Source organism: Mustela lutreola, chromosome 11, assembly GCF_030435805.1.
Source record: "Mustela lutreola isolate mMusLut2 chromosome 11, mMusLut2.pri, whole genome shotgun sequence".
Taxonomy (NCBI): Eukaryota; Metazoa; Chordata; class Mammalia; order Carnivora; family Mustelidae; genus Mustela; species Mustela lutreola.
In genome coordinates this window covers 351,921-379,159 of record NC_081300.1, presented here as the reverse complement: position 1 = coordinate 379,159, position 27,239 = coordinate 351,921, and the positions used below count along the sequence as shown (strand labels likewise).

General features: G+C 57.9%; 1 protein-coding gene across 2 annotated transcripts in view; it reads left to right on the top strand.

The window, feature by feature from the left end:
- The window catches only part of KCNG2 (potassium voltage-gated channel modifier subfamily G member 2), a 42,273-nt gene that overhangs the window by 11,112 nt on the left and 3,922 nt on the right, over nt 1-27,239 (top strand). For both annotated transcript variants that reach the window (XM_059138617.1, XM_059138616.1), the window contains exons 2-3: nt 12,541-12,631; nt 22,612-23,216. In XM_059138617.1, coding sequence (XP_058994600.1) covers nt 22,647-23,216 — 570 coding nt within the window. In that variant the 5' untranslated portion in view covers nt 12,541-12,631; nt 22,612-22,646. The remainder of the gene's footprint in view (nt 1-12,540; nt 12,632-22,611; nt 23,217-27,239) is intronic.

Here is a 27,239-nt window from a genome sequence, read left to right as displayed (position 1 = left end):
TAAATGGTGAGGTCTCACAACCCGGTATTAGTGCTCATTATAGAGATCCAGGAACCGTGACCCCATGGTGCTGGCAGGAGGACAGATGCACAGAACAATGGAACAAAACACAGATCCACACCAGTATATCCAACTAGTTTTTAACAAATTTTCAAAACCAGCTCAGCGGAGGAAGCAGAGCCTCTACAACAAATGACGTTTGAGCAACTGGTCATCCATAAGTGGGAAAAAAAGGACCTTACCTTAACCTCACACCTTGTATCAAAATTGAGTTAAAAATGGATCACATTTCAGGTGTAAAATGTACGGCTGTAAAACTTTAAGAAAAAAATAAGAGAAACCCATTTGGATTTGGGGTTAAGCAAATAGTTCTTAGACTTAACACCAAAAGTATGATCCATCATATCTGGCTTGATAAATTTGAGCTCATCAGAATTAAAACCTGCTCTTCAAAGGACCATTTAACAGCATGAAGGGAAAAGCTGAAGTGAGAGAATGTATTAAGACACCGGCAGTTTGGAGGAATCTTCAGGGACTTGTTCTGTGTCAAATAAGCCAACCTCTAGGTAATAATTCTAATCTAATCTCTAATCTAATCTCTAGGTAACCATTCTATGTAATATTCTGAATTGATGAAAATACAGAGATTGGGAACAGATTAGCAGTAGATCCACACCTGGTGACAGGAGGGACCCTGGCAGCAACGGATGTCCTGCATCTGGGCTGCCAGCGTCCTGGTGGTTGCAGCACAGGGCCAGCCAGGAGAAGGACACACAGAATATCCTTATAGTATATGAACCCACAGATATTTCAAAATAAATTTAATCTTTAGAATGTATGTGCAACTATTTCATATAAAGGTTTAGCAAAAAGTTCTGGACAAATGTGTCACCTTGAAAGTCACTGTGACGTGGATTTGAAGGGAATTTGATGCTGGACACGTACCGTCCACCGTCCTTGCTGTTGAAGGGGAAGGTCGAGGCAGACATGGACCATCCCCTTTCCTTGCTGTCGTAGATGCTGATCTAAAGACGCTTCGTGGAGGAGGAGGAAAGCTTTCAGAGCAAGTGACTTGAATTTGCAGGAGCATTCACAGTGTCTGATTGTAGGCTAATGTTACAATAACGCCTGGTGTTGGGGGAATGCTGGTGTAAGTAACGGGCCATCCTGGGACGAGAGGCTGTGCACAGCGTCTATCACAAGCTCCCCGACTGCAGACTGATGTGGGGGTGGAGGCCAAGAAGGTCCAACACAGGCTCCGCACGGGGCTCCCAGGGTCACTAGAAGAGCCACAACTTAACAAAACCGTGGGCATCCTCACAGTCCCTGTCCATTCCTGTCCAGCCAGACAGCACAGCCCCAAACTTCTTGAAAGTCTCGCTCAAGCTTCTTCTTTTACCACCGACATCCCCTGGGGAAGGTGAGGAGAGCCTGGGCGTGGAATCTGCGGACGCTGCAACTCTGGCCCCCAGGCTTTCAGAACTTGATGGGGATGTCCCACCTCCCCGTGCGCCACGGCCTGCCCCCTTCGGAGCCCAGGACGCCAGCCGATGCCTGGAGGCAGCCAGCCGCAAGACAGGATACTGGGAGAGAAGAGCCAGGTTCCCACGGCTGCCTGTGGCGATAGGATGAAAGGTCGTCTTCTCCTCCTGTTCTTTGTACTGCCCGAGTGTCCACTTCCCTATGGGTCGGTTTTATTTTTATTTTTTAAAAATTTTATTTATGTATTTGACAGACAGAGATGACAAGTAGGCAGAGAGGCAGGCAGAGAGTGAGGGGGAACAGAGAGCCCGATGCGAGGCTCAATCCCAGGACCCTGAGATCATGACCCGAACCAAAGGCAGAGGCTTAACACTGAGCCCCCCAGGCGCCCCTGCTTTGCCCATTTTAAAGTTGTTTTGTTTAGCTGAGTTCTCTGGATATGTGGCGCTCACTGATCCTAACCCTCTATCGGAGATACGATATGGCTTGAAAATATTTTCTCCCTATAATCTTTTTTTTTTAAAGATTTTATTTATTTATTTGACAGACAGAGATCACAAGTAGGCAGAGAGGCAGACAGAGAGAGAGAGAGAGAGAGAGAGAGAGAAGCAGGCTCCCTGCTGAGCAGAGAGCCCGATACGGGACTCGATCCCAGGACCCTGAGATCATGACCTGAGCCGAAGGCAGCGGCTTAACCCACTGAGCCACCCAGGTGCCCTCTCCCTATAATCTGATCTGTGGTGTTTTTTTCACTTTATTGTTACTGGTTTTGGTGCACAGAATTATTTAATGCTGATGAGGTCCAATTAACTGATTTTTTCTTCTGTTGCTTGTGCTTTTGGTGTCATATCCAAGAACCCATTACCAAATCAATGTCATGAAGGCTCTGCCCGTGTTTTCTCCTGGGGGTTTTGTGGCTTTGGCTCTTTTATCCTGGTCTTTGATCCATTTTGAGTTAATGTTTCTGGGAGAAGAGGAGGGTCTCACCCTTTCTTCCATCCCGTTTCCCAGCGCCGTGTCCAGAAGACTGTCTCCCACTGAATGGGCTTGGCCTCCTCGTCGAGAATCATGTAAGCACAGACCGTGCACTGGGTCTCTGGGCTCTCTGCTCTGTTCCTTTGGTTCTGCCTGGAGGCCAGGACCACACTCTGGTTTCGTCGTAGTCTTGAAACCGGGAAGTGTGAGACCTCCAACTTTGTTCTTTTCCAGACTGGTCTGGCTGTTCAGAGACCTCATAGGGACGGAGGATGGAATTTTCTGCTTCTGTAGACTCGTGTTGTTGGGGCTCTCAGAGGGTCGCCCAGAGTCTGTGGGTCCCTCTGGGTGGTGTAGACACCTTTCCAGGCCAGATCGTGGTGTATCCCCCAGTATCTGCATCACTCCGGGTGGTGTAGACACCTTTCCAGGCCAGATCGTGGTGTCTATCCCCCAGTATCTGCGTCACTCTGGGTGGTGTAGACACCTTTCCAGGCCAGATCGTGGTGTCTATCCCGCCCCCCGTATCTGCGTCACTCCGGGTGGTGTAGACACCTTTCCAGGCCAGATCGTGGTGTTTACCCCCCTGTATCTGTGTCACTCTGGGTGGTGTAGACACCTTTCCAGGTCAGATCGTGGTGTCTACCCCCCAGTATCTGCGTCACTCTGGGTGGTGTAGACACCTTTCCAGGCCAGATCGTGGTGTCTACCCCCCAGTATCTGCGTCACTCTGGGTGGTGTAGACACCTTTCCAGGCCAGATCGTGGTGTCTACCCCCCAGTATCTGCGTCACTCCGGGTGGTGTAGACACCTTTCCAGGCCAGATCGTGGTGTCTACCCCCCCGTATCTGTGTCACTCCGGGTGGTGTAGACACCTTTCCAGGCCAGATCGTGGTGTCTACCCCCCGTATCTGTGTCTTCTTTCATTCCTTCCAGTAGCCTTTGCAGGTAACGAAACTTACCTCCTCGGGGAGCCGTATTTTTAAGCATTTTATTCTTTTCCGTGGTATCATAAGTGAAATTGTTTTCCGTTTACAATGGCCTGGGCCTTGCAGGGTCTGGGGCCCCTCCCCAACGACTGCTTCCTGGGGTCCCTGCTGCCCAGCTTCCCTCCTGTTGCTTCTGCCAGGAGGCCCTCTGGGCTTTGCAACCATGGGCGAAGCCCCCTCCAGCTTTAGTCCAGCAGCACTCCGCGGACCCTGTCCAGGGAGGCAAGGACAGCAGTTGGGACCCCTTCTGCTGGACTCGTCACCACCAGTGTCCCTGGGCCCCCATGGGCCAGAGTTCTCGGAGAGGAAAAGGTAACTTGTACCGATACTCCCCAGGAAGGTCTCGCCTGCCACTGTGAAGAGGGGACGTGCTCACTGCCTCCGTGAGCCTCGTGGCCTCTGGCACATGGGTGCTGCCCTGGTGAAGAAGGTCGGGGCGCACCGGTGACTCCGAGCCGCAGGGGCCCGGTGCCCTCGCAGGCGCAGCCCGTGGTCTCTGATGCATTTTCATCCGCAGCAGCCGTGGATTGAAGGGAAGAGGGGACCTCCCGCTGCTGACAGGAAACAGCATTTCTATAAAAGTGTTTGTTTTCTGAAGCCTGAAAGTCACAGCAGCTGACATGCTCGTGACAAGGAACAGAACGAAGCTGTCCCGTGCGGGGTCCTCGCGGGGCCGAGGGATGCAGGGTGCCCTCAGGGAGGGTTTGGTGGGATTACACCAAGGACACACGGACGCCACCGTCGATTCGCGCGCGTGAGGAGCAGCATCTACCTCCAGGCGCCGTTTTGTCTGAGGCGTAGAAACGCCCAGAAGAAGTCGGAGGCACCTCCCTGCAGGCGCTGAGCTCAGGGCGCTGGGCCTGGCTGGCGGGGCGGGCCGTCCCACAGTAGCGCAGGTGCGCCTCTGGCCGCCGGGCCACCAGAAACGGCCCCCAGCCTGGTCGGCAGCAACGAGGCCGTGGCCCTGAGGTCGAGCTGCGCGGCTGGGATCTCGGAGGACGCACAGTCCGGTTCCTCAGAGCCTGGCACTGGCCGGGCCAGGTGCTTCGCAAACATCCACGTGTCTGGTGGAAATGGAGGTGTCTGTGAAGGAAACGAAATCGGGACCGGAGCCGGGCACCGGCCGGCTGGACGAGGGGGCGTGGCAGTGGTGGGGGAGGGGTGGCACACGCTGGGTCCTCCGAGGCCGGGGAGGGGCAGTGGCCACAAGGGCAGGTGGGGGCCAAGACCACACGCCCACAGGACGCAGGCCATGGAAGCAACCCTCAGCGGGATGCTGGGGAGGCGGGCAGCCGGGCGCAGTCCAGGACGCGGCAGGTCAAGGGCAGAGCGGGGCAGCCTGTCTTCCCTCCTGCTGTCACAGAACAGCTGCCCCGCACCCCGGCATGTGGCTGCACCAACCTGGCCACCTTCCGGCGGTCGTGTAGGAGCGGCTGGGCCTCAGGTCTCGGGGCTGGGAGGTGACAGAAGGCCGTGACTGTGCCTGTCCACGTCCAGCGCCATCCCGGGCTTGCTGTCTGCTCTGATTGGGCTGCGTCAGGCCGCGCTGGCTTGAGCCTCACGAGTCCTGAGTCACGTCGGTGACCAGTGACCGGTGAGTGGTGTGTGAGGCCCGCTTCACAGATGGGCTCAGCTGGCCAGCCAGAGCCAGAGCCGTCCACCATCTGAAACACAGAATCTGCCATTCCAGCCGCTTCCGACGTGACTGTGGGCAGCCCAAGCAACCTCACTGGGCCGTGCATCGGCCACCGTCCTCTCCAGCATGTTCCCGTCACCCCGAACAGAACCCTGTGCCCACTAAGCAGAATCCCCCCTTCCCGCAGCCCGCAGTAACTCCCAGCTACTTCTGTCTCCAAAACTTCGTCTGTTCCACACAAGACTCGTCCTTTTTGTGTCTGGCGTCCTTCGCTGAGCATGACGTGCCCAAGGTCCATCCGTGTTCTTGCGCAGATCAGCACTGCTTTTTGTGGCGAAAAATATCCCGTTGCACGTATGTACTGCATTTTCTTCTCTTTCCTTCTCTTTTTGGTAAAAATATGTGGTTTAATCTAAAACACTCCATAAACATTTTTTTCATTTCCTCTCCTAACCTCAAGGAAAAAGCGTAAGACTGTATGAATATAGCACTTTCCTTATCCGTCTGTCTGCCGGCAGCCTCTCCCACTGTCGGCTGCCTTGGGTGCAGAGACCTGCTGGAGCCCAGTACTCGGGCATGGAGCATTTACTTAGCGGTGGAGTCGCTTCGTCATGTAGTTGTGTTTCATTTTTGAGGACCCGCCAGGCTGTTTTCCGCGTGGCCACAACCAGCACACCAAGTGCTCGAGTGACCGCGTCCTCGCCAACGCTGGTGACTGTCCCAGTCACCCCCGTCAGTGGGAAGTGGGATCTCGTGCAACTGAGATGTGCATCTCCCCAATCGCTGGCACTGTTGGGCGACTTTTCTGGTGTCTATCGGCCGCGTGACTATCTTCTCTGGAGCAATGCCTGTTCAAGTCCTTTGCCCATTTTTTCCCACTGGTTGTTTTCTTGTTTTTGAGTTGTAGGAGCTCCTACACACTCTTAATAGTAAGTTCTTACTGGGTATCCGACGTGGAAACATGTCCTCCTATTCCATGGGCTGTCTTTCCATGTGGCCGACGGTGCCTTCAATGCACAGAGGTCGTGGTTGTTTTTCCGTCTGCTGGCTGAGCTTCTGAGTCGTATTTAAGAAGCCATTGCCAAGTCCAAAGTTCTGAAGACTCGACATTGTTTTTCTAAAATTTTTGTTTTAGTTCTTGAACTTAGATTATCGATCTACTTTGGGTTGTATATGGTGTGAGGTAGGGTCTGAATTCATCCTTGCATGTGGGTGGACTGCTTTCCCAATGCCATGTGCTGGCACACTGCTTCTTTCACATTGAGTGGTCTTGGCACTCGTGTCTAAAATCAACTGACCAAAGGGGAGCCTGGGTGGCTCTGTCGGTGAAGCGTCTGCCTTCAGCTTGGGATGTGATCCCAGGGTCCTGGGGTCAAGTTCCACAGCAGGCTCCCTGCTCAGCGGGGAGTCTGCTTCTCCCCCTGCCCCTCCTCCCCCAACTCTGTTCTCACACTCATTCTCTCAAATAATTAAAAATCCTTTAGAATCAATCAACTAATCAACTGACCTTAGGTGTACGGGTTTATTTCTGGACGTCCTATTACATTACATTCCACCATGGGCGTGCAGGGATCACAGTCATATTCCTGCAGCATTGTAGTGTGTTTAGGGATTGGGAACTGGGAGACCCCAACCTCGTGGCTCTCTTCAAGATTATTGTTGCAAGTCAGAGTCCCTGATGCTCCATATGAATTTTAGGATAGGTTTTTTCCTATTTCTGGAAAAAAAACACTGTTGGGATTTTGATAGGCCATCCTAGAAGTGCGTGGAACATTCTGGTAGGTTTTGCCTGTAAGAAAATCCAGTGGTAATATTTGGGGAAGATTGTGATGCTTTCAGTAAAACTTGTCAAATTCAGACTCAAGGTACAGTTCATTCCAGTGCCCCAGGGATGAAGCAGAAAGAGTTAGACTAAAAATAAAGAACTTTTTATTTGAACTATTTTAGACTTACAGAAAAGCTGTAAAATTAGCTCAGAGTTCCCTCACCCAGTCCCCTCATGTCCTATCTTATGTGACGGTGGCCCAAGGGGAGTGTGGACCAGCTTTAGAGCCTTGGCCCAGCCCTGGCTCTCTTCCCTCGTCTGTCTGCATTCCGGGTGCCTCCTCGGGACCCCACAGCACACTCAGTGCCACAGCCTGTCCCGGCCTGCAGCTTTCCCTGCCCCTCCAGATGTCCAAGGGTGGGTAGCGGTGGCTCTGGCCTGCAAGGGTTTGCTGGCCTGGGGCAGCCCTTGGGGCCCAGCCCTAACTGCCCTGCCCCTCACCCTCACCTTGACCCTAACCTATGGGGGCCTCGGCCCAGGTGGGCCCCTCACACTCCCCACGGAGTCCGGCCCCTCCCCCAGCCCCCGGGGACTCCACTGGGTCCCCCCACCCTCCCCTCGTGTCCCTCCTGCCCTTTAGTTTCACGCTCATCCCTCCAGGGTTCTGCTGGACCACCAGATGCACGTGGTGTGGACTCGTGTCCCCTACGAGTGGCTCCCCGGCTGGTCCTGTACAGCTCGCACTCAGCTGTGCGACTGCCAGGAACGCACCCCTGCCCCACGCCTGGTGATGGCGCCCCGCTCTGTGGGGCTATGGACCCGCCGTCTGGACCCGCCGTCCTGGACTCTCCCTGGGGACCCGCCGTGGCCACATTCTGCTGCGAGCGCAGGGGTGACGGGTGCTCAGGGGTGCGGAGGGCACGTGTGACCCCTGGCTCCCAGGTCAGCAGCGCCCCCCCCCCCCGGCTTCACGCGGTCCTCTTGGCTACCCACTCGCACATAGAGATTTTTAAACTTCTCAAGCCACGTGGACGGGAAGTGATGTCCGGATGTCTTCGTCTGTTCTTCTCTGGCCATGAGTGTGCTGGAATGGTCTCTCCACACATCTGAGGGCCGTTTTTATCTATTTTATCTATTTTGCAAATCGCCTTTTCACGGTTTTTCCACTTCTCTATGGGTTTTGGTCCTTTGTCCCTCCACTGGAACAATGCTTCTGACGCGCTCGCACATCTGATCCGAGTCCTACATGTTAACCCCATGAAACAGCTTGCTCTGATTTTGCTGGGATTGAATGAAACATGTACGTTAACCTGAGTGGAGGAATCTCTCGTGTAAAATGCCGCGTCGTGCTATCCAAGACCACGGGGTGGCTTTCCCCGGTTCGGTTCTGCTTTTCTGATTCCGGGGTATTCTAAAACCCTTCCTTGTAGAAAGTGCCCACTTTCCTTGTGACACAGGCTCCTGCGGATTTAGTCTTCTCTTGCAATCACCATATTCTTGATTTCTTGTTTGTGTAAAAGAAGCTGTTGTGGCCTGCTACTTCACTCAGTTCTGTTAGTCAGTAAGTACATGTTTTACCACTGGTTCCTGTGATTTTCTAGTTACACTGTCATCTCACCTCCAGGTAGAGACGGTTTTACTGTCTGTGCCCACTCCATGCCTCTAATGGGTTTTCTTGCCCAATTCTGTCAGTTAATACCCTGGGGGTAATGTCGAATAACATCGGAGACAGTGCCTGTCCCCCCTTGCTCCTTATCTGGGTGGGAAGGCATGTCGCAGCTCTTCATTAGCCAAGAGAGTGGCTTTTAGGCTTAACGTAGTGGTCTATTGTGCCAGTGAGATGTCCCCAGTTTCTGAACAGTCTGTCAGATGCTTCTTGGCATCTGTGGGATGGTCAGAAGATTGTTTACTCCTTGGGTTTATTTTTATGGCACATGACGTTAGTAGACTTCCTACTATTGAACCTGTCTTGCATTCCTGGAACAAATTCCAATTTTTCTAGTATTTTTAAAAGAACATCGGGTTCTTCCTGTTTAGTAATATTTGTTCAGATTTTTTACGCCCGTAGTCATGAGTGATACTGGACTTGAGTTTTCTTCCTTTGTATTAACCGCGTTTGGTTTAAGTATCAGGGTTTACCTGCTTCGTGAGAGGGACTCAGGAGCCTTCCTTCCTTTTCAGTGCTCTGCAGTACCTCGCAGCACGTGGGGACTGTCTGGTCTTCCAAGAAGTCGGGTAGGTTTCCCAGAAACTCATCCGGGTCTGGTACTTTCTGTGGGGTAGCTCCTTTACCACCTTCTCTGTCTCTGACTCTCGTGGGATCAGTTCTGATCGTTGGTATTTCCGGAGGAAGTCGGCCATTTCCTCTAGGTTTCCAGATATTTGCATGGAAGACTTCAAAGTGTCCCGTGATTTTTTATATTCCATTTCAGAAGTAAATTTCTTGAATATAATCATGTAGTTACAAAAGGGGGAAGAACGTTTGAGTGACGGGGAGAGATCATCCCCTAGAATTTCAAACATTGTTATTTTCAAAGCAGCCTGTTACAGTGTTGCTCACCCTCTGTTTTCAAAGACTAAGCCGTTGGGTGGTCTACAAAGACGTCTCCCCGCGCCGCTGGTCCGAGAGCTGCCCGCCGTGGAAAGCAGTGGTCTTGCCTGGGATTCGCAGGGGCTCCGTGACCGTGGAGACCGGCGGCTTCTGGTGCTGCTGACACGGCGCACAGAGCACATCTCCGGGGTCGGTGCCAGGACAGCCCCCCACGAAGGGCCATTGTATCGCGGTACGTTTCAGGAGACTTCCGTCTCCTCATATGAAAACACTCGAAGATGAGACTTCCCCCCTAGAATCAGACTGGATTTAGTCCTTTTCCCGGCTACTCGAGTTCTTAGATCCTCTGTTGGGGGGGGGGGGTGTGACGAAGCAGGATCAAAGAGCATAACAAAGTGAAAATCACCTCAAATTCCGCCGCCGCACCTGTGTGCTGTCCGCCTGCTGACGACTTCGGTCCCAGAGGTTTCTGTGTGCGTCGTCCCCAGAGAGAGAAACTGGGCACAGACGGTCAGTCATAGGTCTGGGCTATTCTGTCACCTGCTGTTCTTCCTAGTTCCTTCGTCACAGATGTCACTGCCCAGAGTTGATGACAAGGAACGGGGAGCCCCCTGGAGAGGAGGCTGGAGGTCTGCGGACTCGGGATGGTGGGCCGTGCCCCTCAGGCCGCCGAGGGCTGCAGCAGTGTCCCCACACGTCCCACAGCCTGTCCTCCAGCCGGCGGAGGGAGTGTCTGGATCCCGAGGCCGCGCAGAAGCAGCTGCCTCAGACTTGACTCGAAGCCTTATTCCCGCAGCCAGTGGGCAGCTCTGGACACCTGGGGGGCGCGCTGCCCTCTGTGACGAAGCGAGGGTCACGGCGAAACCAGGCCAGCATAGGGCCCCTCCCCCTACTGCACAGCCACTGGGTGGCAACTTCACGGTGTGTGTGCCGCTCTCACCAAAAGTTAATTAATGTGCGTTCCATGCTGGTTCAGAGGTATGGGAATGATTAATCACTTGTTCTAAAAATTGACTTGAAAAAGAAATGACCAAATAAGAGTTGTCCCAATTGAGAAGTAAAATTTGATTATCTGGGACACGTGCTCACTTCCTGTTCTGTGTCTGCTCTCCCCGGCGTGGGGACAGGAGCCCAGCATTGGTGTCTGCTGGTCTTTATGGGGACACAACGGAGGTCTCAGGCCCCTTGAGGACCGGCCTGGGGCCCCTCACTCGGCAGAGGACGAGGGTGGAGAAGCCTAGTAGCTAGTCGGATCACGGCCCACCTGTTTGTCGGGAGCTGGGGATACTGAGGGCCAGAGGGTCGGGACAGGGGAACTCCTGGAACCCACGAGAACTTCAAACCAAGTCCCTGTCAGCTCCCCTGCTGTTTCACGAGCTGCGCCGGGAAGACGGCTGCTCCGGGGTCCGCGTCCTGGGCCCGGCGGGAGGCTCTGCAGCTCTGGAACACAGCTCTCAGACTTCCCCACCTTAAGGATGATTTAGGATCAAAGAGCTTTTTTAAAAGTGGGTCATGTGTATCACCATAGCCAGGTTAGAAATCACTGGGGCAGGAACAAGCCCCCTGAGGGCGTGCCCGTCCTGTGCCCTGGGGTCCCGTGACACCGGTGGTCCAGACCTGCCTCCAAGAGACCGGCACCGACGGGGACGCTCGGGACGGATTTGGGAAATGCTGGCGGAAAGACAAGCTCCCAGGAATGTTAACCATGCCCTCCGGGATTGCATTTCCTCCAAACCATGGCCCAGAAACCAGCAGGAAGTGGACGGGCGACTCCATTACCCACCCCGCGGCCCGCTGCTCCGTGTGAACGTGGATGGTGGTGGCGGAGGGGTCTCTCCTCTTCGAGCTCCATGAGCAAAAGTACCGATGTAAACCGCTACTTCAGAGGGAAGGTGGGCTTGACGGTCCATTTGCATAAAGCACACTAATTATGACCCTCTGACCTGTACCTTGAGGCAGATTCAGCAGTTACAAGTGTCCTGGAATGAATGGTCTTAAACAGAGGGCGCACGGGCCGGTAGGGGGGGGGGGGGGTGTCTCTCTGTGCATATGAGGATGTGTGTGCTGAGCTTTGCCGACTCTGACGGCACCGTGGGCGAGGGGCCAGGCCGCCCCTAAGGGACTGACATCCCGAGAGACGACGAACGACATCTAAGTCTGTGGCTGGTCCAGACGGGGCACCTGGGGCCGGCTGAAGCAGGGTGAGCGCGCGGCCCGTGTCACAGCGACTGTGGGCTCCTCTCACAGCAGAAGGCAGCTGGCCCTTGGGGCAAGAGAAGGAGGCAGGTCTGGCACACGGAATGTGACATGTCCAGGAGGAGGTGAGAAACGCAGAATGACAGAGTGATTCGGGAGGTCTTCCAGAGGACGCCAGCGCGGGGGATTGGCCTCCGGAAAGAACCCTCCTTCCCTGACACCGGACGGTCGTGGTCAGGGGCGGGGGACGAGGGCCTCGTGCTAGGGCCTGCAGGTCGCACTTCTCACACTTTGTAGCGTGGGCTCCTGAGCAGCTGTCCGGTCTGCAAATGGGAGGCCAGGAGAAGACAGGAGACAGGAGCAAATTCTGGAAAATTCTTGTGTTTTCCTTTGTCCAAATGCTACACTGGGGACTCTGCCTTTGGTAGATGAGAGTGACCGCGTGGTTTGCCGTCGTGATATGATTAAGTTGGTAAATGAGATAAATGCAAAACGTTCCCCCAGAAATAGAGGCTCTCGAACTGGGAAGCTGTGGTCCTTGTGACCAGCGGTGGATTTCATGGGGCCCAGGGAGACCCCAGCCCGAGCCAAGATGATGTGTGCGGCAACAGAAATTCTACACAAGCAGATGGACTGGGTTGGTTGGATTCTCTGACAAGTTCATGGCCCTACCAAGGTCAAGAAGCCACGCCTTAAAGGGGATTGGAGGGTCCCCCAGGAGGCTCAGCTGATGAAGTGTCCAGCTTCTGGTTTCAGCTCAGGTCGTGATCTCGGGGTCCTGGGATCAGGCGGGCTCTGTGCTCCGTGGGGAGTCTGCTTGGGCTTCTCCCGGCCATGGCCCCTCCTGGCTCTGGCTCACACGTGCTCTCTTTTCTCTCTCTGTCTCTCAAATAAAATCCATCTCTTAAATAAAAAAATAAAAGGGAGATTTGACGTGTCCTTTCAGGGACTTGAGTGCACTGGCCGAGGTCCGACGGACGGCGCCATTTGCGAAGGGGCCCCTGGGATGAGCCACCACGCGGGGACACGGACCTGAGGTAAGACGCGTGCCTGCCCCCCACACCCCACTGGGAGGAAATGGCAGGATCTTTTCCCTGAAACGTCTCACTTAGAGTCTCAGCAGGTGACGCCGTAAACACACGGACGTCCTCGGAGCTTCGATGAAGGAGGGTGAACTCTGGGGACAGAACCCAGGGACGAGCCCCTGAGCCCGGCGGCTTCGGGTGCCCGTCCCCCAGGAGCTCCTGCGGCTGCTCTGGGAGGCCAGCGGGGGACGGCCAAGGGGGCCCCCCGAGTTCTAACTGAGGAGTGGGATAGCGGCAAACTGATGACCTGGGGGACCCCAGAGAGCCTGTGTCCGCTGTCCCCTAGGCCTGTCCTTTGTCCTGTGAGTCCCCCGGAGCCTGCCTCGCCCTTCATGGGACCCTCACGGAGCAGACCTGTGAGCTGCTGATTCTTTGAGCTTCGCCCCAAGATTCTGGACGGAAGGCTGTGCAGGGGTCTAGGTGCTCACCGACGCAGGGGGACGGTGTCACCGGCTCCCTCCTAGCTCCAGCTGCAGGGACCCCAGTCCCACACCCGCCCACCGGGGGTCGTTCACCTGCCCCCAGGCTGTCCCTCCGCAGCTCCGCGGGCTCTCCCACACCAGCCTGGGCCTCCCCGTCCAGTCTCGGCCGCTACTTCGCAGCACATCCCTGCTGCTCTCCGGATTCCCACCCCTCCCTCCCTGGCCACTCTCACCTGGCACTTATAGACCTTAAATCTGGAAGAGAGCTAGAGATTATCTCATTCAACCCTCGGTTTGCTACCTGGACCCTGAGACCCTGAGGGCTGTGGGCGGTGGGCCCCAGACGCACACCAGGGGCACCAGGACACCCTCCCCTCCCCCGACTCAGTCCTCAGGCTTTCCCGCCGAGGTGCCCAGAGTCCTGTTGGGCGCAGCACACAGTGGTCCCAGTAGCTTTGCACACTCAGATGTCCCCCCTCTTCCCGGCCCCCGAGTGCCTGCTCTGGCTCCGGAGCGGGGGCAGGTCAGCCGTGAGCTACGGTGTCGGATCTGGCCAGGCCTTTCGTCAGCGTTGGCTGCGAGCCAGGATTCACCCTCCGGCTGGGAAGGTGGAAGCTTCAGCTCCTGTAAAAACCGTCGGAGAGGGATAGCGCGTGGGTTTTCCTTGCCGTGGCGTCTCCGTGTTTCTCAGCCTCCACAACTGGCTCAGGGTTTCTTGGCGTCCGACCTAGGTCTCTGGCTGCACTTCGATGCGGCTGTTAGTGCTGCTGGGTGCGGCCCCTGCGGCTCTGTTTGCCTTCCAACGCCCGCGTCTCAGTGGTGTTTGGGGACTGAGAAAGTGGGAGCCCTGAACTCACAGAATAAAACCCAAATCTGCTGCAGTCGTTTTAGAAGCGCACGTCCATGAGGACACCCGCAGACGGACGGGGGCCAAGCAGGCCACATCCGTGAGTCAGTAACGGGCACATCAGTGTCGACGTGTTTTACAAAGACTCCTCTGTCCGGTGTGGTCAGGCCCCGTGTGGTCACTGTGACGGACACACGACCCAGCAGTCCCGCATACGTCAGAGCGTCCAGGGTGCCCAGGCCCTAGCCAAGGCCTCGGCGGCGGCCGGTGCCGTCACACTGAGCGGCCGAGGAGGACAGCCCAGGGGCCACGCAGGTGCTCAGGGCGTGGACACCGCCACGGCGTCGTGGCAGGAGAGTCCGTGTGCTGGCATAGAGTTTTGTTTCGGGGTTTGTTGCTGTTATTTTCCAGCGTTTTTAAGGGAAAAGTCTCAAATACACCAGAAGTTGAAGGAGTCGCTCGGTGAAGACCCGGCCGTCTGCGCGTTCACGTTCACGTGAAATAATGACCCACCTTGGAAGCAGCCCCCGGGAATCGAGGCATCTTATCCCTAAGCAGTTACTATGCGTCCCCAAAACAAGGGCCTTCCCTCTGGGACCGCATGCATGTGACACTGAAGAAAATTAACAGTCATGGCTGTATTGCGTCCAATTGCAGATCTCCCCAGCGGTCACAAACCGTCTTCTGTCGCTATTTCGGATAAAATTAATCATGTCTACAACTTCATCGGTCAGTTGTCTCAAGCTCTTTGAACCCTGATTCTAGGACATTCCTCCACGTTTTGATTCCCACGTCCCTGACTCCACGCAGAAGCCAAGGAGTTCTCCTCAGAATGGCCTCTGCTCATGCTTCTGTGCGAGCACATCACCCCCAGGTTCTCTGGACACCGGGACGTGGGTCTCTGCGTCACTCAGGGCAGAGCCCGATGGCTGTGGCAGTGTCAGCCGCTGCACACCGTGTCGTGCTTGAGGCCACGATGTCAGTGGGGCCATGCCACGTTGTGTGACTGGACTCAGAGTGAACCCAAAAGGCACCCATCACAACTGGGTGGCCGGTGCCCGGCAGATGCCCATCCCCGGGGATGGCAAAGGGCTTTCCCTCTTCTCTGCGTCTCTCTCTTATTTCTGCGTCTCTACAGACTCATCAGCCTCTGTTCACTCGTGTCACGCATCCACTCTCAGCGTCGGCCGTAGGACCCGTCCCTGCGCACCGCTTTGCCCGGGACTGCGGCGCCGCTCACAGAAGCGCTGGTCACAAGGCGCTGATCTCACCCCGGACGCTGCCGGCCTCCCCTCGGGGACCGGCACTTCCTGCGAGATGCAGCTCACGTGGGAAGGGCCCGTCCCTGATGGCTAAGAGCATTTTCCCTAGAAAGAGAGGGTATTTAGTTGTATGATCTTAGGAGCTTGCCAGATGTGTTCATTCTGTTCTGAGAGGCTACAACAGAAGTTTTAAGTAAGATCGAGTCCCATAACATCACGCCCCAAATCTCCAGGTTTCTTTGGAAAATCAGTCCTCATACCAAGAGCCAAGACGGTTCAAACCCAGCAGAGGACAAGCATGAGACACCGACATCAAGACGACAGACACGTTAGAATTAAGTAAGCTGCCATCGTAAAAACACGTCAACGAGCAACGACAAACATGCTTGACAAGAAAACTGAGCTTTAGCAAAGACAGAGCATCTCAGTGAAGGAAGAGCAGGTATGAAGAAGAAACGGGAAACTTTAGAACTGAAGAATACAATAAATGACAAAAAGACGCAGTGGATACATTCAAGCACCAGTGAGAAGGCGTCTGGATGGCGAGCCGGGCCGCCTGAAGGACGGGGAAGACAGAGACAGGGTAACACGGATGGCGGCTCAGAGACGGAGCCTCCGGCCGTAACAAGAGCCAGCGTCCGCGTCGTCCGAGTCCGGGAGGGGAAGGACCGCGGGGCGGAAAGTTCTTGGGGAAATAACGACTTAAAAATTAGCAAAAGACACAAGTCTACAGATTCAAGAAGCTGACTGAGTACTAAACGGTACAAACCAGCAAGTCCACACCAAGACACACCATAGTCAAATGTCTAAAAACCAGGAAACTAAAAATCTGGAAAGCAGGTAGAGATAAAACGTGCCTTACCTGGAGGGAAACAGTTCAAACGGCAGGAAATTTCTCATCGGAAGCCATGAGGCCAGAGGAAGTGAGACCAGATTTAAGGGCTCAGTTTAGGACAATTCGTATCAGCTCAGAATCTCACATTCAGCAAAAACACCTTCAGGAATGAGGTGAAGTCAAGACATTCTCAGGATACCCGGACTAAGAGAATTGTTGCCAGCAGACCCGTCCCCTCCAGCACACGCTGACTGCAAGTTCTTGGGAGAGGCAGAGGCTGAGGGGCCCCGGGGGAGAAGGTGGGGTGTGAGCACGGGCGAACGCGGCGGCTCTGCTGCTCGCCTGGGGCTTCCGAAGCGATGTCCGATGGCAGGAAAGAAAACCGGACGGCTGCCCATGTGCTTCTAAAGCCCCTCGAGGACCGACCGCAGACAGCTGTCCGCCGGGTGTGGCACGGGCATGTAGGGGACAGTCGGGGACCGTGCTCCGCGCCAGCTGTGGAGCGGACAAGTCGTGTGCACATAGCGCAGGGTCCCAACCAGCCGCCGAAACACTCGGAAACACCGCGACGGGTCTATGGAGAGTTCCAGCGCACGTGCGAGGCCCATGCACAGGGGCACCTGGGGGCTCCGCCCGTGAAGCCTCCCCCTCTGCTTCGGACTCAGGCCATGACCTCAGCCCTGCGCCGGGCTGCACGCTGGGTGGGGCTCTGCTTCTCTCCCTCCTGCTCTCCCTCTGCCCACCTTAAATGAACAAGCGAACTCTTATTTCATGAAGACTACATGGTGCAAGGGCCCTGGCTGGCTCAGTCAGTGGAGCGATCGGGAGCAGAGCCACGGGCGCCGTCCTGGCCTGCCGAGCCTGACTCGGTCTTCCTGGGCCTCTGCTTCAGGTCGCAGGCTCTGGCCATTTTTTCAGGGGAAATCACAGGGGCTGTGTTCTTGGGCCCCCGGACCAGGTCCACCAGAAACCTCCTATGTGCTGGGCCACGGGCCAGACCCCACCCCAGCTACACTCATGCCGGCCTTGCCACCCATCGGGGGCCACGCGACACGTGGGGCACATGGGCCGGTAACATCTGAGGCCCATGCGTCCCTAGCTTGTCCCTTCGACGAGGACTACCTGACCACCCGCCACACTCCAGGGACCGTGTTGGGGTGTTTGATGGCAGCCGTTCCCTCACGGAGCCCCTGTCCCAGCAGCAGCAGAAAGAAAACGGCCAGTGGCTAAAGCAAGCGAGCACACTGCCTGCTCGCCTGGGAGCAGAGGGAAGCCCTCGGCAGGCCGGAGCCGGGGAAGGCCGGGGTGTGCGGTGTGGCGAGAGCTGAGGGATGGAGGCGGATCTCAAGGGAGGCGAGGAGCCGGAGGGTGTCAGGGGTGGGGGGACACCGCACGGTCCAGACCTCCGTCCGGGGAGCAGACAGCAGGGAGGTGTGGTCGGAGGCTGACTGCCAGGCCTCGCGAGCCTCCCTGGCTGCCGTGCTGGGTGCAGGGCAAGTAGGGAGACTGGCCGGGAGAAGATGAGGCTCTCCAGCGGGAGAGGACGGAGGCTCAGACCAGAGGCGTTCAGCGGTGGACACTGCGCCCACCCACACGAGTCGAGAATTCCCCAGAACATCAGACACGGGCGTCCGCCTGGAGGGGTTCAGAAGTTCGCAAGATCGGGGCCACCAGCCGGCGTGGAGCTGCTGCTGGCTCTGTGCTGACGGCAAGGAGGTCGGGGACAAGCGTGCACTCACTCCCTTCTGCGCCCAGATGCGGCGTTCCTTCCCACAGGCGGACGCCGCTCTGGGGAAGCCTCCGGACAGACGGGTCCTCTTCATCCAACTCCCGACCTTATGTGTCTGGTCATACAAAATGCCCGAAGAGGGCAACTCAGACCTCATCCCTCGGGAATCTGTGAGCTGCGCACAGGGAACAAATGGCGTTCGGTTCCGAAGTCAGCGTTGGGAGTGTGTGTGCGGACGTGGGCGGAAGGTCGCGGGTGCTGCTTCCTCATGTGACATCACAGACCAGCATCAGGGTGAGGGTTAGGGTGTGGCGGAGCGCCCCTGGCCAAGCACCTCCCGAGGACAGCCACCGAGCACCCCAGCAGCGCCCGCCATCTGGGCCTCACCCAGAGCCCAGCCCCCACTGCCCCGTGGCCCCAGATGCGCTAGCTCGGAGCCCTGTTATGCGCGTTCGGAAATACACGTGGACTTCAAAGCGAGGAGGTAGGGGTCGTCTTCCCCGTCTGACAACACACACGGAATGCCAGGGGAGCGCTCTCCGGTCTCAGAAGCACTGTCTTCTCAAATGAGAAGGAGTCAGGTTCCCGTCACCTCGAGGAACACCAGGAGGAGCCTCGGGGACGGTTGGGCTCTCTAGGTCCGGAGGAACCCAGAGGTGTCTGCCTGCCAAGGAGCGGCGAGCGGCAGGCACACCCCTGCCGGAGGGGAGGGCTCGCAGCTGCACGAGGGGACGGCCGGCTGTGGCAGAAGTGCCGGGACACAGAGAATGGAGCTCTCTCTCGCATCCCGGTGGTGCTTTGGGGTGATGTGGCTCTGCCTGCCGGCGCTGTGGGCTCCCACTTCACCCAAGGAGCTCCCAGCCCAGCCAAACACCATCCCAGACAAACGGAGGGAGGCAGACAGGTTAGCAGGGCCTGTTGTGTCCTGGGTGAACCAGCAGGAATCAGAAGGGAAGGGGTGTGGGGGACCGGCAAGCTCCCCGGCTCCTTGACCCCGCAGTGCAGCCGCACCCCGCCCCGGGATACGCGGTTTGCAGTCTGCAAAGTGAGCCCCCGAACCTGCCCCCAAGGATCCGTGCCCACCCGTGACAAAGGATTCATGGCACTCCTAGACCCAGCAGGCCCTCGACGGTCACTGGAGCAGCTGTCCCTGTCCGCAGACACCCCGCCCCGGCTCCTAGTGCCCCCCCGGCCAGGCTTCCTCCCCCTCCCCCACCCCACCCTGCTCTTCTGGTCCTGGTTTCTGTAGGCATGGCTAAGAGAGGTGCTTAGGGACTCTGAGAGCCGTCACACTAGCCGTCCCCGGAGTAGTTGGGAGACGGACCATGGGGGCGTGAAGGCCAGCGGGTGCCGGCCCCCACTCAGGCCCCCTGCGGGACCCCACTTCTGCCCTTCTGGGGCAGGGTGATATCCCTCGCAGTTGACTCTGGCCCCACCGTCATTCACAGCACCCTGTGCCTTCTAAGCGTCCCAGTTTGGACAGATTACGTGGGGGAGGCAGGTGATCGCCAGGGCAGAAGTGGGCACTGTGAGGTTCAGAGACCATGTCATAAAAGAGCAGTAATTTCTCTGCAAGACCCAGTCGAGGGACGTCTGGGGAGTGTGGTCGGTGCAGTGTCTGCCTTTGATCTCGGGTCCTGGGATGGAGCCTGCTTCTCCCTCGCACCTTCTGCTTGCGCTCACTCTCTCTGTCTCTCTCTAGCAAATAAAATCTTTTTAAAAAAAGAAAGAAAGAAAAACTCAGTCAAGCAGCCCAAGATAGTGGCTCTAAGTCCCTTTTCTCCCTACAAGAAGCAGGAGGTTCCATTCCAGAATGTAAGAGCCTGATGCATCAGAGGCTTTGAGTCATTGTTGGTGACACAGGCGCACGCACACATGAAGCCGCTGATGACCTTCTCTTCTAGACACTGTTCCTTGCATCTTTCTGGCTCTTTAAAGTTCTGGGAACTGCGGGCTCCACACACACAGCCTCACACTCCCCAGATGTCTGAGCTCAGTTCCTCGGGCAGACCGGAGGAAGCGACGCAGAAGCCTCCCTAGGCTTCCCCAGGAAGCCACCCCAGGAGCACCAGTCCCAAGTGACCAGGAGAGGAAGGCAGAGTGGGTCAGCCAGGGAGGCCCCTCGCAGGACTGGGGAGCTCTGGGGGCCTCTGACCCCCGCCTCTCTGCCCTAGTGAGAGGTGCCCCTGCAGACGCTGAGCCTCAAGCATCTTTGGTCTGTCCCCCGGCGGCCAGGGGGACGCAGGCACAGAGACCCAGGCACGGACAGCTAGGAGTCTACCCAGTGTGGGCACAGACCCATGGGAGGTGGGGTCCAGGCGAACACGAAACAGGGAGACCCAGGGCCCAGGGGAACATGGGTCCCCAGGGACGTGGGCCCGGGAGACTTGGGGACCAGGAGAGATAGGTCCAGGGGGAGGTGGGCCCAGGGCCGCTGTTTCTTGTTTCGCTCCACCTGGTCTCTTTTCTCCGGGATGTCTAACCCCTTCTTCCACATCTTTGTGTGTGTTTGGAAGCTCTATTATCTAAAGACCCTAGGGCCCTCCCTTACCCCTCGGGTGCCTGCCGCTTCTTGCTCTGAGGGTTGTAACCCTGTGTGTTTCATAATTTTGCTTTGACATTTCATCGTCACTGAGGCTCCGACTGTGGGAATCCCACAAGGCTGGACGCGAGAGCTGGTCCCGCGAGAGCCGTGGCACTGTGGACATCTGGGCTGCTTCCCACCCTGGGTTCTGGGGACGTCCTGTGCATCCCAGGGTCAGCAGCCCCCATGCTCTCCGCCCACAGCTGTCAGTCACCAGCAAACAGTGGCCGCAGCCCCGCCAAATGCCGCGTGTGTCAGGTTGAGAACCACAGCTGTGGACGGAGGGTGTGCGGCTCTAACACAGGCCGTGGGGACAGTGCCAACCCGAAACCACCTTCCGTGCGTGATCGTATCTGCACTTGGAGTTTCACAGACCGAAATCCCAGCCCCAAATGACTGTGACGGCGGATGCTGAGGTCCATGCTCTCATTCTACACCCAGAGCCGGCCCAGAAATCTCATGGTCTTCCCACACCAGCAGATGGAGTTTTTTCTAGGTTACCCTTTTCCTGAGTGCGTGGCCTAGCTAAGGTCCCCGGGCTTCACACCCTCGGCTCCTGCCAGAACAGCTGGACCCACTGACAGTCCGTGAGGAGGGAACGAGTGTGACAGACCCCACAGCTTGACAACAGAGAGATCAGACTTCCTCACCCGTTCCCACGCGCTGCCTCGTGGGGACCAGAGAGCGCTCTTTGGTCATGAATGAGGCTGCATAGCTCTTCATATGTGGAAAGGCTATTTTTTCCTTTCCTGTAAACTTTGTGGCTTTTGCTCATTTTTCTATTGAGCCGTCCGTCCTCTTAAAACCAGCTGCGCTTACGGACTGTTGTGTTTGTGTTGGGAGTGGGGATGTGTTCAAGGTGCTTGGAAGTGACAGTGTGGCCTCCCGAGTGAGCAAGAAGTTGACTGAGAACACTTGTAAAGTGAGCGGTGACTAGTACTTCTATTTCTACAGGTACGTTCTGGCATGTTCTGTGGAACATGTGTGTTCTACATGTATGTTCTGGAAAAAGGGTTTCCAGAAGTCCCGGGGTCCGGCAGATTACCCAGATCTTTCAACCCCTGCGCACTGACAGGCCCTTGGAAGCACGCAGCTGATTTAGCTACAAAACGACTCCCTCATCCTGTTCCACGGACTTAGTATGTGACTCAGAAGGGGTGTGGGGGGGGGAGAGACCGAAGCCCCGGGCAGCCCAGACAGGCTTCCACACGTGCGTGTCACGTAAGCCGGGTTAGTTCTCTGTCCCTCGTTTGAGACCGGATGCCGGTATTCCCAGCAGAAACTGCTTCAGGTTCCGCAATCCCGGGGGAGGGTGTGCGGTGCTTCCCTCTGGGGCGCGGGACCTTCAGCACCTTCCCGGGAGCTGCAGCCGCTGGTCCACGCCCGTCAGCCTCACGGGGCTCTGGGCACTCGGGACCGTGTCCCCGTGAGGGCCACACGCTGCCCCCGCAAGTCTTCCCTGACAGATCGCTGCTGTTTCCTGCCATTTTGAGAGCAGATGCCTTGTGACCTCAGGAAGGAGGTTCTGTCTGGGAGCCTGGGGGGAGGTGGGGTGGGGGTGGGGCAGGGAACTCTCAGAGCTCTGCACTCCTCTGAGTCTTTGATTTGGGGGAGCAACAGGAAGTCTTGGCAGCAAGTTCCCGGGACCCAAATGATGACTGCTTTCCAGTAAGTGAAACCTCGCTCCTTCAACACAACTTCCACTTTTCCCCAACTCCTTGGTTCTGAGAGGCTCTCCTGGCTCTCCAGACCTTTCTGGGTGCCCAGAGCACCCTCTTATTTCTCCTATAGACCCCACCTTGCAGCTGGGGGTGCTGGGCTCTCTGTCCCCCAAACTGGAACGCCAAGGAACCACGTCCTCTGTGTCAGGTGTGTGGCACACGTGTTCGCCCCGTGCGGCTGATGGCCGAGTGCACACGGGATTCAACCTTGATCACTGCCTCTCGCTTCCAGCCACCAGCTGCCCTTCCAGAGCCCAAGAGCCCACCGCCAGCAGCTTGATGAAAACGTCCCCTCTGTCTTTCCCCCTTGACCTTTATTCGAGGCGCCGGTGAGCCTGCGGGGCGTCGGGTCGGTGGCCCACCCTTGGCCACTGCCCTCCTCCCGGGGAGGTGAATTGACAGGAGGGCACCACCTAAGCGGGCCTGCGGGGGCTGAAGGGGTCCGTTCCGCGGTTCCGTGCAGGTGGGACAATCCGGCTTCTTCCCAGGCTGGATCCCCCGTGCGCGCCCTGACCCCTCTGTTCCTTTGCAGGTGCTGCGACCCGAGTCCCGCCGGGCTCCGGGGCCATGGCGCGGCTCCCCGAGCCCGCGAGTGGCCGGCGCGTGGTCATCATCAACGTGGGCGGCTGCAGGGTGCGCCTGGCCTGGGCGGCGCTGGCGCGCTGTCCCCTCGCGCGCCTGGAGCGCCTGCGGGCCTGCCGCGGCCGCGACGAGGTCCTGCGCGTGTGCGACGACTACGACGCCAGCCGCGACGAGTTCTTCTTCGACCGCAGCCCGTGCGCCTTCCGCGCCATCGTGGCGCTGCTGCGGGCCGGCAAGCTGCGGCTGCTGCGCGGCCCCTGCGCGCTGGCCTTCCGCGACGAGCTGGCCTACTGGGGCACAGACGAGGCCCGGCTGGAGCGCTGCTGCCTGCGCCGTCTGCGCCGCCGCGAAGAGGAGGCGGCCGAGGCGCGCGCGGTGCCGCCGGGGAGCCCGGGGGACGCGGGGCCCGGACGGCGCCTGCGGGACCTGCTGGACGACCCGCGCTCCGGACCCGCCAGCAAGCTCTTCGCCTGCGTGTCCGTCGCCTTCGTGGCTGCCACGGCGGTCGGCCTCTGCCTGAGCACCATGCCGGACATCCGCGCGGAGGAGGAGCGGGTGAGCGGGGCGGCGGTGGGGGATGGGGGGTGCAGTGGGGATGGGGGAGGGGGGCGCAGACTGTGATGGCCCCAGGGTGCGGGGCGTGGGGGGCCTCTGGGCCTGCGGAGGGGCTGCTGGTGCAGGTTGGTTGTGGCCAGGCCAGAGGGTGGGGACAGCTGGGACCTGGAGGCAGCTAGGCCAAGGGAGAGCCAGCTGAGTGCTGGTTCCGGATCCCCTCCCGCGTCCAGCACTGACACCCCAGGATCCGGCCCACTCCTGCTCTGGTCCAGAGCCCCCAGAGTGAGCCTTCTGGAGGAGGCGCTGGCGTCAGCCAGGTGGCTGGGCGGGGATCAGACTGCCGGTGAGCAGCCCTTCCCGGAGCCTCTCCAGCCGGCAGGCCAGCGGCCCCCGATGACTTGCAGCCAAACATGCGGGATCATAAAGGCCTAGGGAGTCGTGTGCTCTAGCCTCTAGTCCTGGGTCTTGAACCAAGGGGACACGACCTCACATTCAGGAGGGGCACTGGAGCCAGTCCTGGGTCTGCTCAAACATACCCAGGGTTGGCTGTGTTGAGGGGCTGGGCGCAGTGGTACACTCTGTCCCCGTTTGGTCTGTGAGAACGCCCGCACATGTGGCCAGAAATGTTCCCAGTTTGGATGTTGCCCAACGTGTGTCAGCATTTATGCACTGAATGCGTGGTGGAAAACCCAGGGGACATTCTGGAAAGGCCTGGAGTGTGTGCTGTCTAGGGCAGCAGCACTGGGAGACGAGAGGGTCCTGCGGCGTTTGGAGGGCAGAGTCGAGCATTCCAGCGTTTCCTTCTCAGGAGGGTATAAACCCTCCACAGTCCCCAGCTTTCCCATTCCAGGGGCTGGACCGAGGCTTCGGAGCACCTTCCTTGGGCAGAGAGCTCGAGATCAAAGCCTCGGAGCCCCTCAGAGGTCAGGAGGTCAGCCTGGAGCACAGGTGGTGGGGTCTCCCCTTATCCAGAGTCACAGTGACGAGATGAAGGCCAGTGTCCTCCCCCGAAACAGCAGCCGGCTGACCAGGAGCCTGGCGACCCTGACGGCAGAGTCAATTTCAACATGAATTTTAGGAAGTCGGTTCCCTTTGCCGTTGGGTGTCTGATTCCTGAGCCGTCGCCTCCAGGGGTCTTAGCTCCGGTTTCGGATTCTGCTTCAAAAAGCCACTTGCCGTGTTTGGATTTTCTGAACTGTAGTAACCCCGGGCAGTACGCAGAGGGGACCCATTTACATAGTAGAGTCAGGACACCGGAGGAGTTGGGGTTGCCTCGTTCCTGATGTCCTTTCGGGAGTCCAGCTGGCCCCTGCGCAGTCCTTGGGTGCCCACCGGCCTCCGTGCCTCCCCCAGTTCGAGACCCTTAGCCCCTGCCCCCCACTTCCTGAAATATCACTTCATGCTGGCCAGGCACCGCCTCGTCCCGTCAGTTGTGGGATTACAGAGGAAGAATCCCAGTGTCGGTGAGCACATGCTGGACTGTGTCGTGTGTGCCCCTTGCCTGGGGACAGACACCTGTGGGGCATCTGGCCTCCCGCACAGACCAGGTGCTGAGTAAAGAGCAGGTGTCGCTCATCGCCGTCTCAGGGGAAACCTGCACAGAGCCGACCAGCATCTGGACGAAGTGCAGATGACACGTTGTGTCATTACTGCCACCGCCACGGCCAGAACCTTTTCATCTTCCCAAACTGGAAGTCCGCCCCCATTAAACCGAACCCCTCCTCCCCCAGCGCCTGGCACCCACCATCTACCCTCTGTCTTTATGACTGCGACTCCTTCAGGACCTCACACAAGTGGAATCCCACCGGACTTAGGCTTGTGGCTGACTTCTGTCACTGAACATATGTCCTTCAGGTTCGCCCGTGTCCCAGCAGGTGCAGAATTTCTCCCTGTTGAAGGCTGAGTAGTATTTCCCTGTCAAGCACGCCACATCTTCTCATTCTGTCTGTGGACACTCGGGTTGCTAACCCTCCGGCCCATGGCGCGGGACGCTGGCGTGACTCCGTATCAAAACCCTTGCTTGAGTCCTTGTCCTTCATTATTTTGGGTAAACATCCAGGCATGGGCTTGGAGGATCATATCGTAATCCTGTGTTTCCTTGTTTGCGAAACCACCTCACTGTTTTCTGCGCTGGCTACACCGTTGACTCTTTCCAGGAACGAGGCAGATGGGTGGAGGTGGAAGGAAAGAAACTTGGGAGCCTTTTAGTACTTTCTTGTCGGGGTTTTTCCAGTAGAATTTAACTTGAAAGTCACAGGGCTGCAGTAATTTCTGTATGTGATTTCCGATTTTTAAAGTGGCTAAAAGATTTCTTTTTAAAGTTTAAGTATCGTTCTGCCCACAGCGCCGAGCCCCGCCACCAACCCCCCCGGGCTGTGAATGCCCTCAGAGACCCGAGGGCCCTTTTCTGTCTCCTCCAGCACGGAGCCATGGGGCCGCCCTCAGGGCTGAGCGCCCGCCCCGGAAACCCGCCCTTCTGAGGCCGCATGTGCACGGTTAGGCTGCTCGCAGGAGCCTGTGCCGGCAGGTGCCGTCCCCGGGAGCCCCTGACCGCTGACTCCGGCCGGAGCCGCATCGTGGGTCACCGTGTTCCCGGCGCCACTGGAGCAAATGCCACAGACCGCCTGGTGGAGGCTCCCACGCATCTCCCCGCACAATCCTGGCGCTGGCCCCAAGGAACCTTCCAGAAGGGGGAGTGGCAGACGTCCTTGCTGCGTTTCTGCTGCCCCAGTTGCTGCTCTCCCTGGCCGTGCACGGTCCTGTCACCAGGCCTCACCCCTCAGGAGCCCTCCTGCTAGGATCTGTGATCGCCAGATGCCCCAGGGTGTGCGCAGCCCGCCAGCCCTCACAATGGCCTCCACAGGGAGGGGAGCAGCCAGCGGCCGGCCGCACGAAGAGCCAAGTGGCCCCGTGTCATCAGCATCCCCAGGGAACCTGGATTTGGAGGGGTGAGGCTGGCAGGTGGGAACAGGTGGACAGGCCCAGGTACCCCCGAGGGCACAGGTGGGGCAGGAGCCCCCGAGTGCTCTGTGCACAGCAGCTCCTAACCCTTTGGGGCCCAGAGCCAGCTCTGGGACAGAGGGACAAAGGCACAGACTGGACACACTCGGGACCCCAGGCCATGCCGCAGACTGGGCGCCTCCAATTGGGCTAAAGCCCCTGCTTGTCTGGGAATCGAGGGCAGCAGCGAGACCACCGGACTTTCTAAAACAGTTGCACCGCTGCGACCTGCAGCTGGGTGACTGCTGGGAAGCCTCTGGACTGGCCACACCACCCCTGACCCTGGGGGGATCCGGCCTTGTGGGACGACAGGCCACTGAAGATCCTACACCATGTTGTCCGCACACCCCAGCAGAGGGTCTGAAAACCCCTCCTCTGGGCGGAGGCACCACTGCCTTTGTCTGGGGACAGACCTGCCACATTGTGTCCAGAGATCTGCACCCGGGCCGTGTCTGCATGTGAGCCTGCGGGATAAGCCGCGGCGCCGGCCCACTATCTCCAGGCACAAAACAGGCGATGACCATGGCAACGGAGGTCCTGAGCCCCAACGGCTCATTCGTGGGGAGGCGAGCCACCGGACGGCGGCGCATGGCGGAGACAGGTCTATGGGAGCCCCAGAGGCCCGGGTTCCTGAAGACTGAGATAAATCAGGGTCTGTACATGTAGGACACACTTGGGGAGAAGCCCTGTGCTGTCCATGGGGGGTGGAGATGCAGCCCTGCCGGCCCCTCCCTGAAGCAGGCTTGGGAGCTGGGTGGGCGTGAGGGTCTGTCCCCACAGGCCGAGGGGGGCAGTGCAAGGCCCCCAGGTCACCTCCCCTCCAGCGAGAGGGGGTCTGTGAGTGCACGCCAGCGTCCGCTGAGTCTGGGGAGTTTGCTGAGCCCCCGGGAGGTTCCGGCCGGGTGGGAGCTCCGGGTCAAAGGCAGGCCCGACCAGGACCTGCCGGCAGCTAGGCACACGGAAAAGCCTGCACGCCCCATCTGTGCAACGGGCTGCCGTCCCGAGTTCCACGTCTTCGATCTT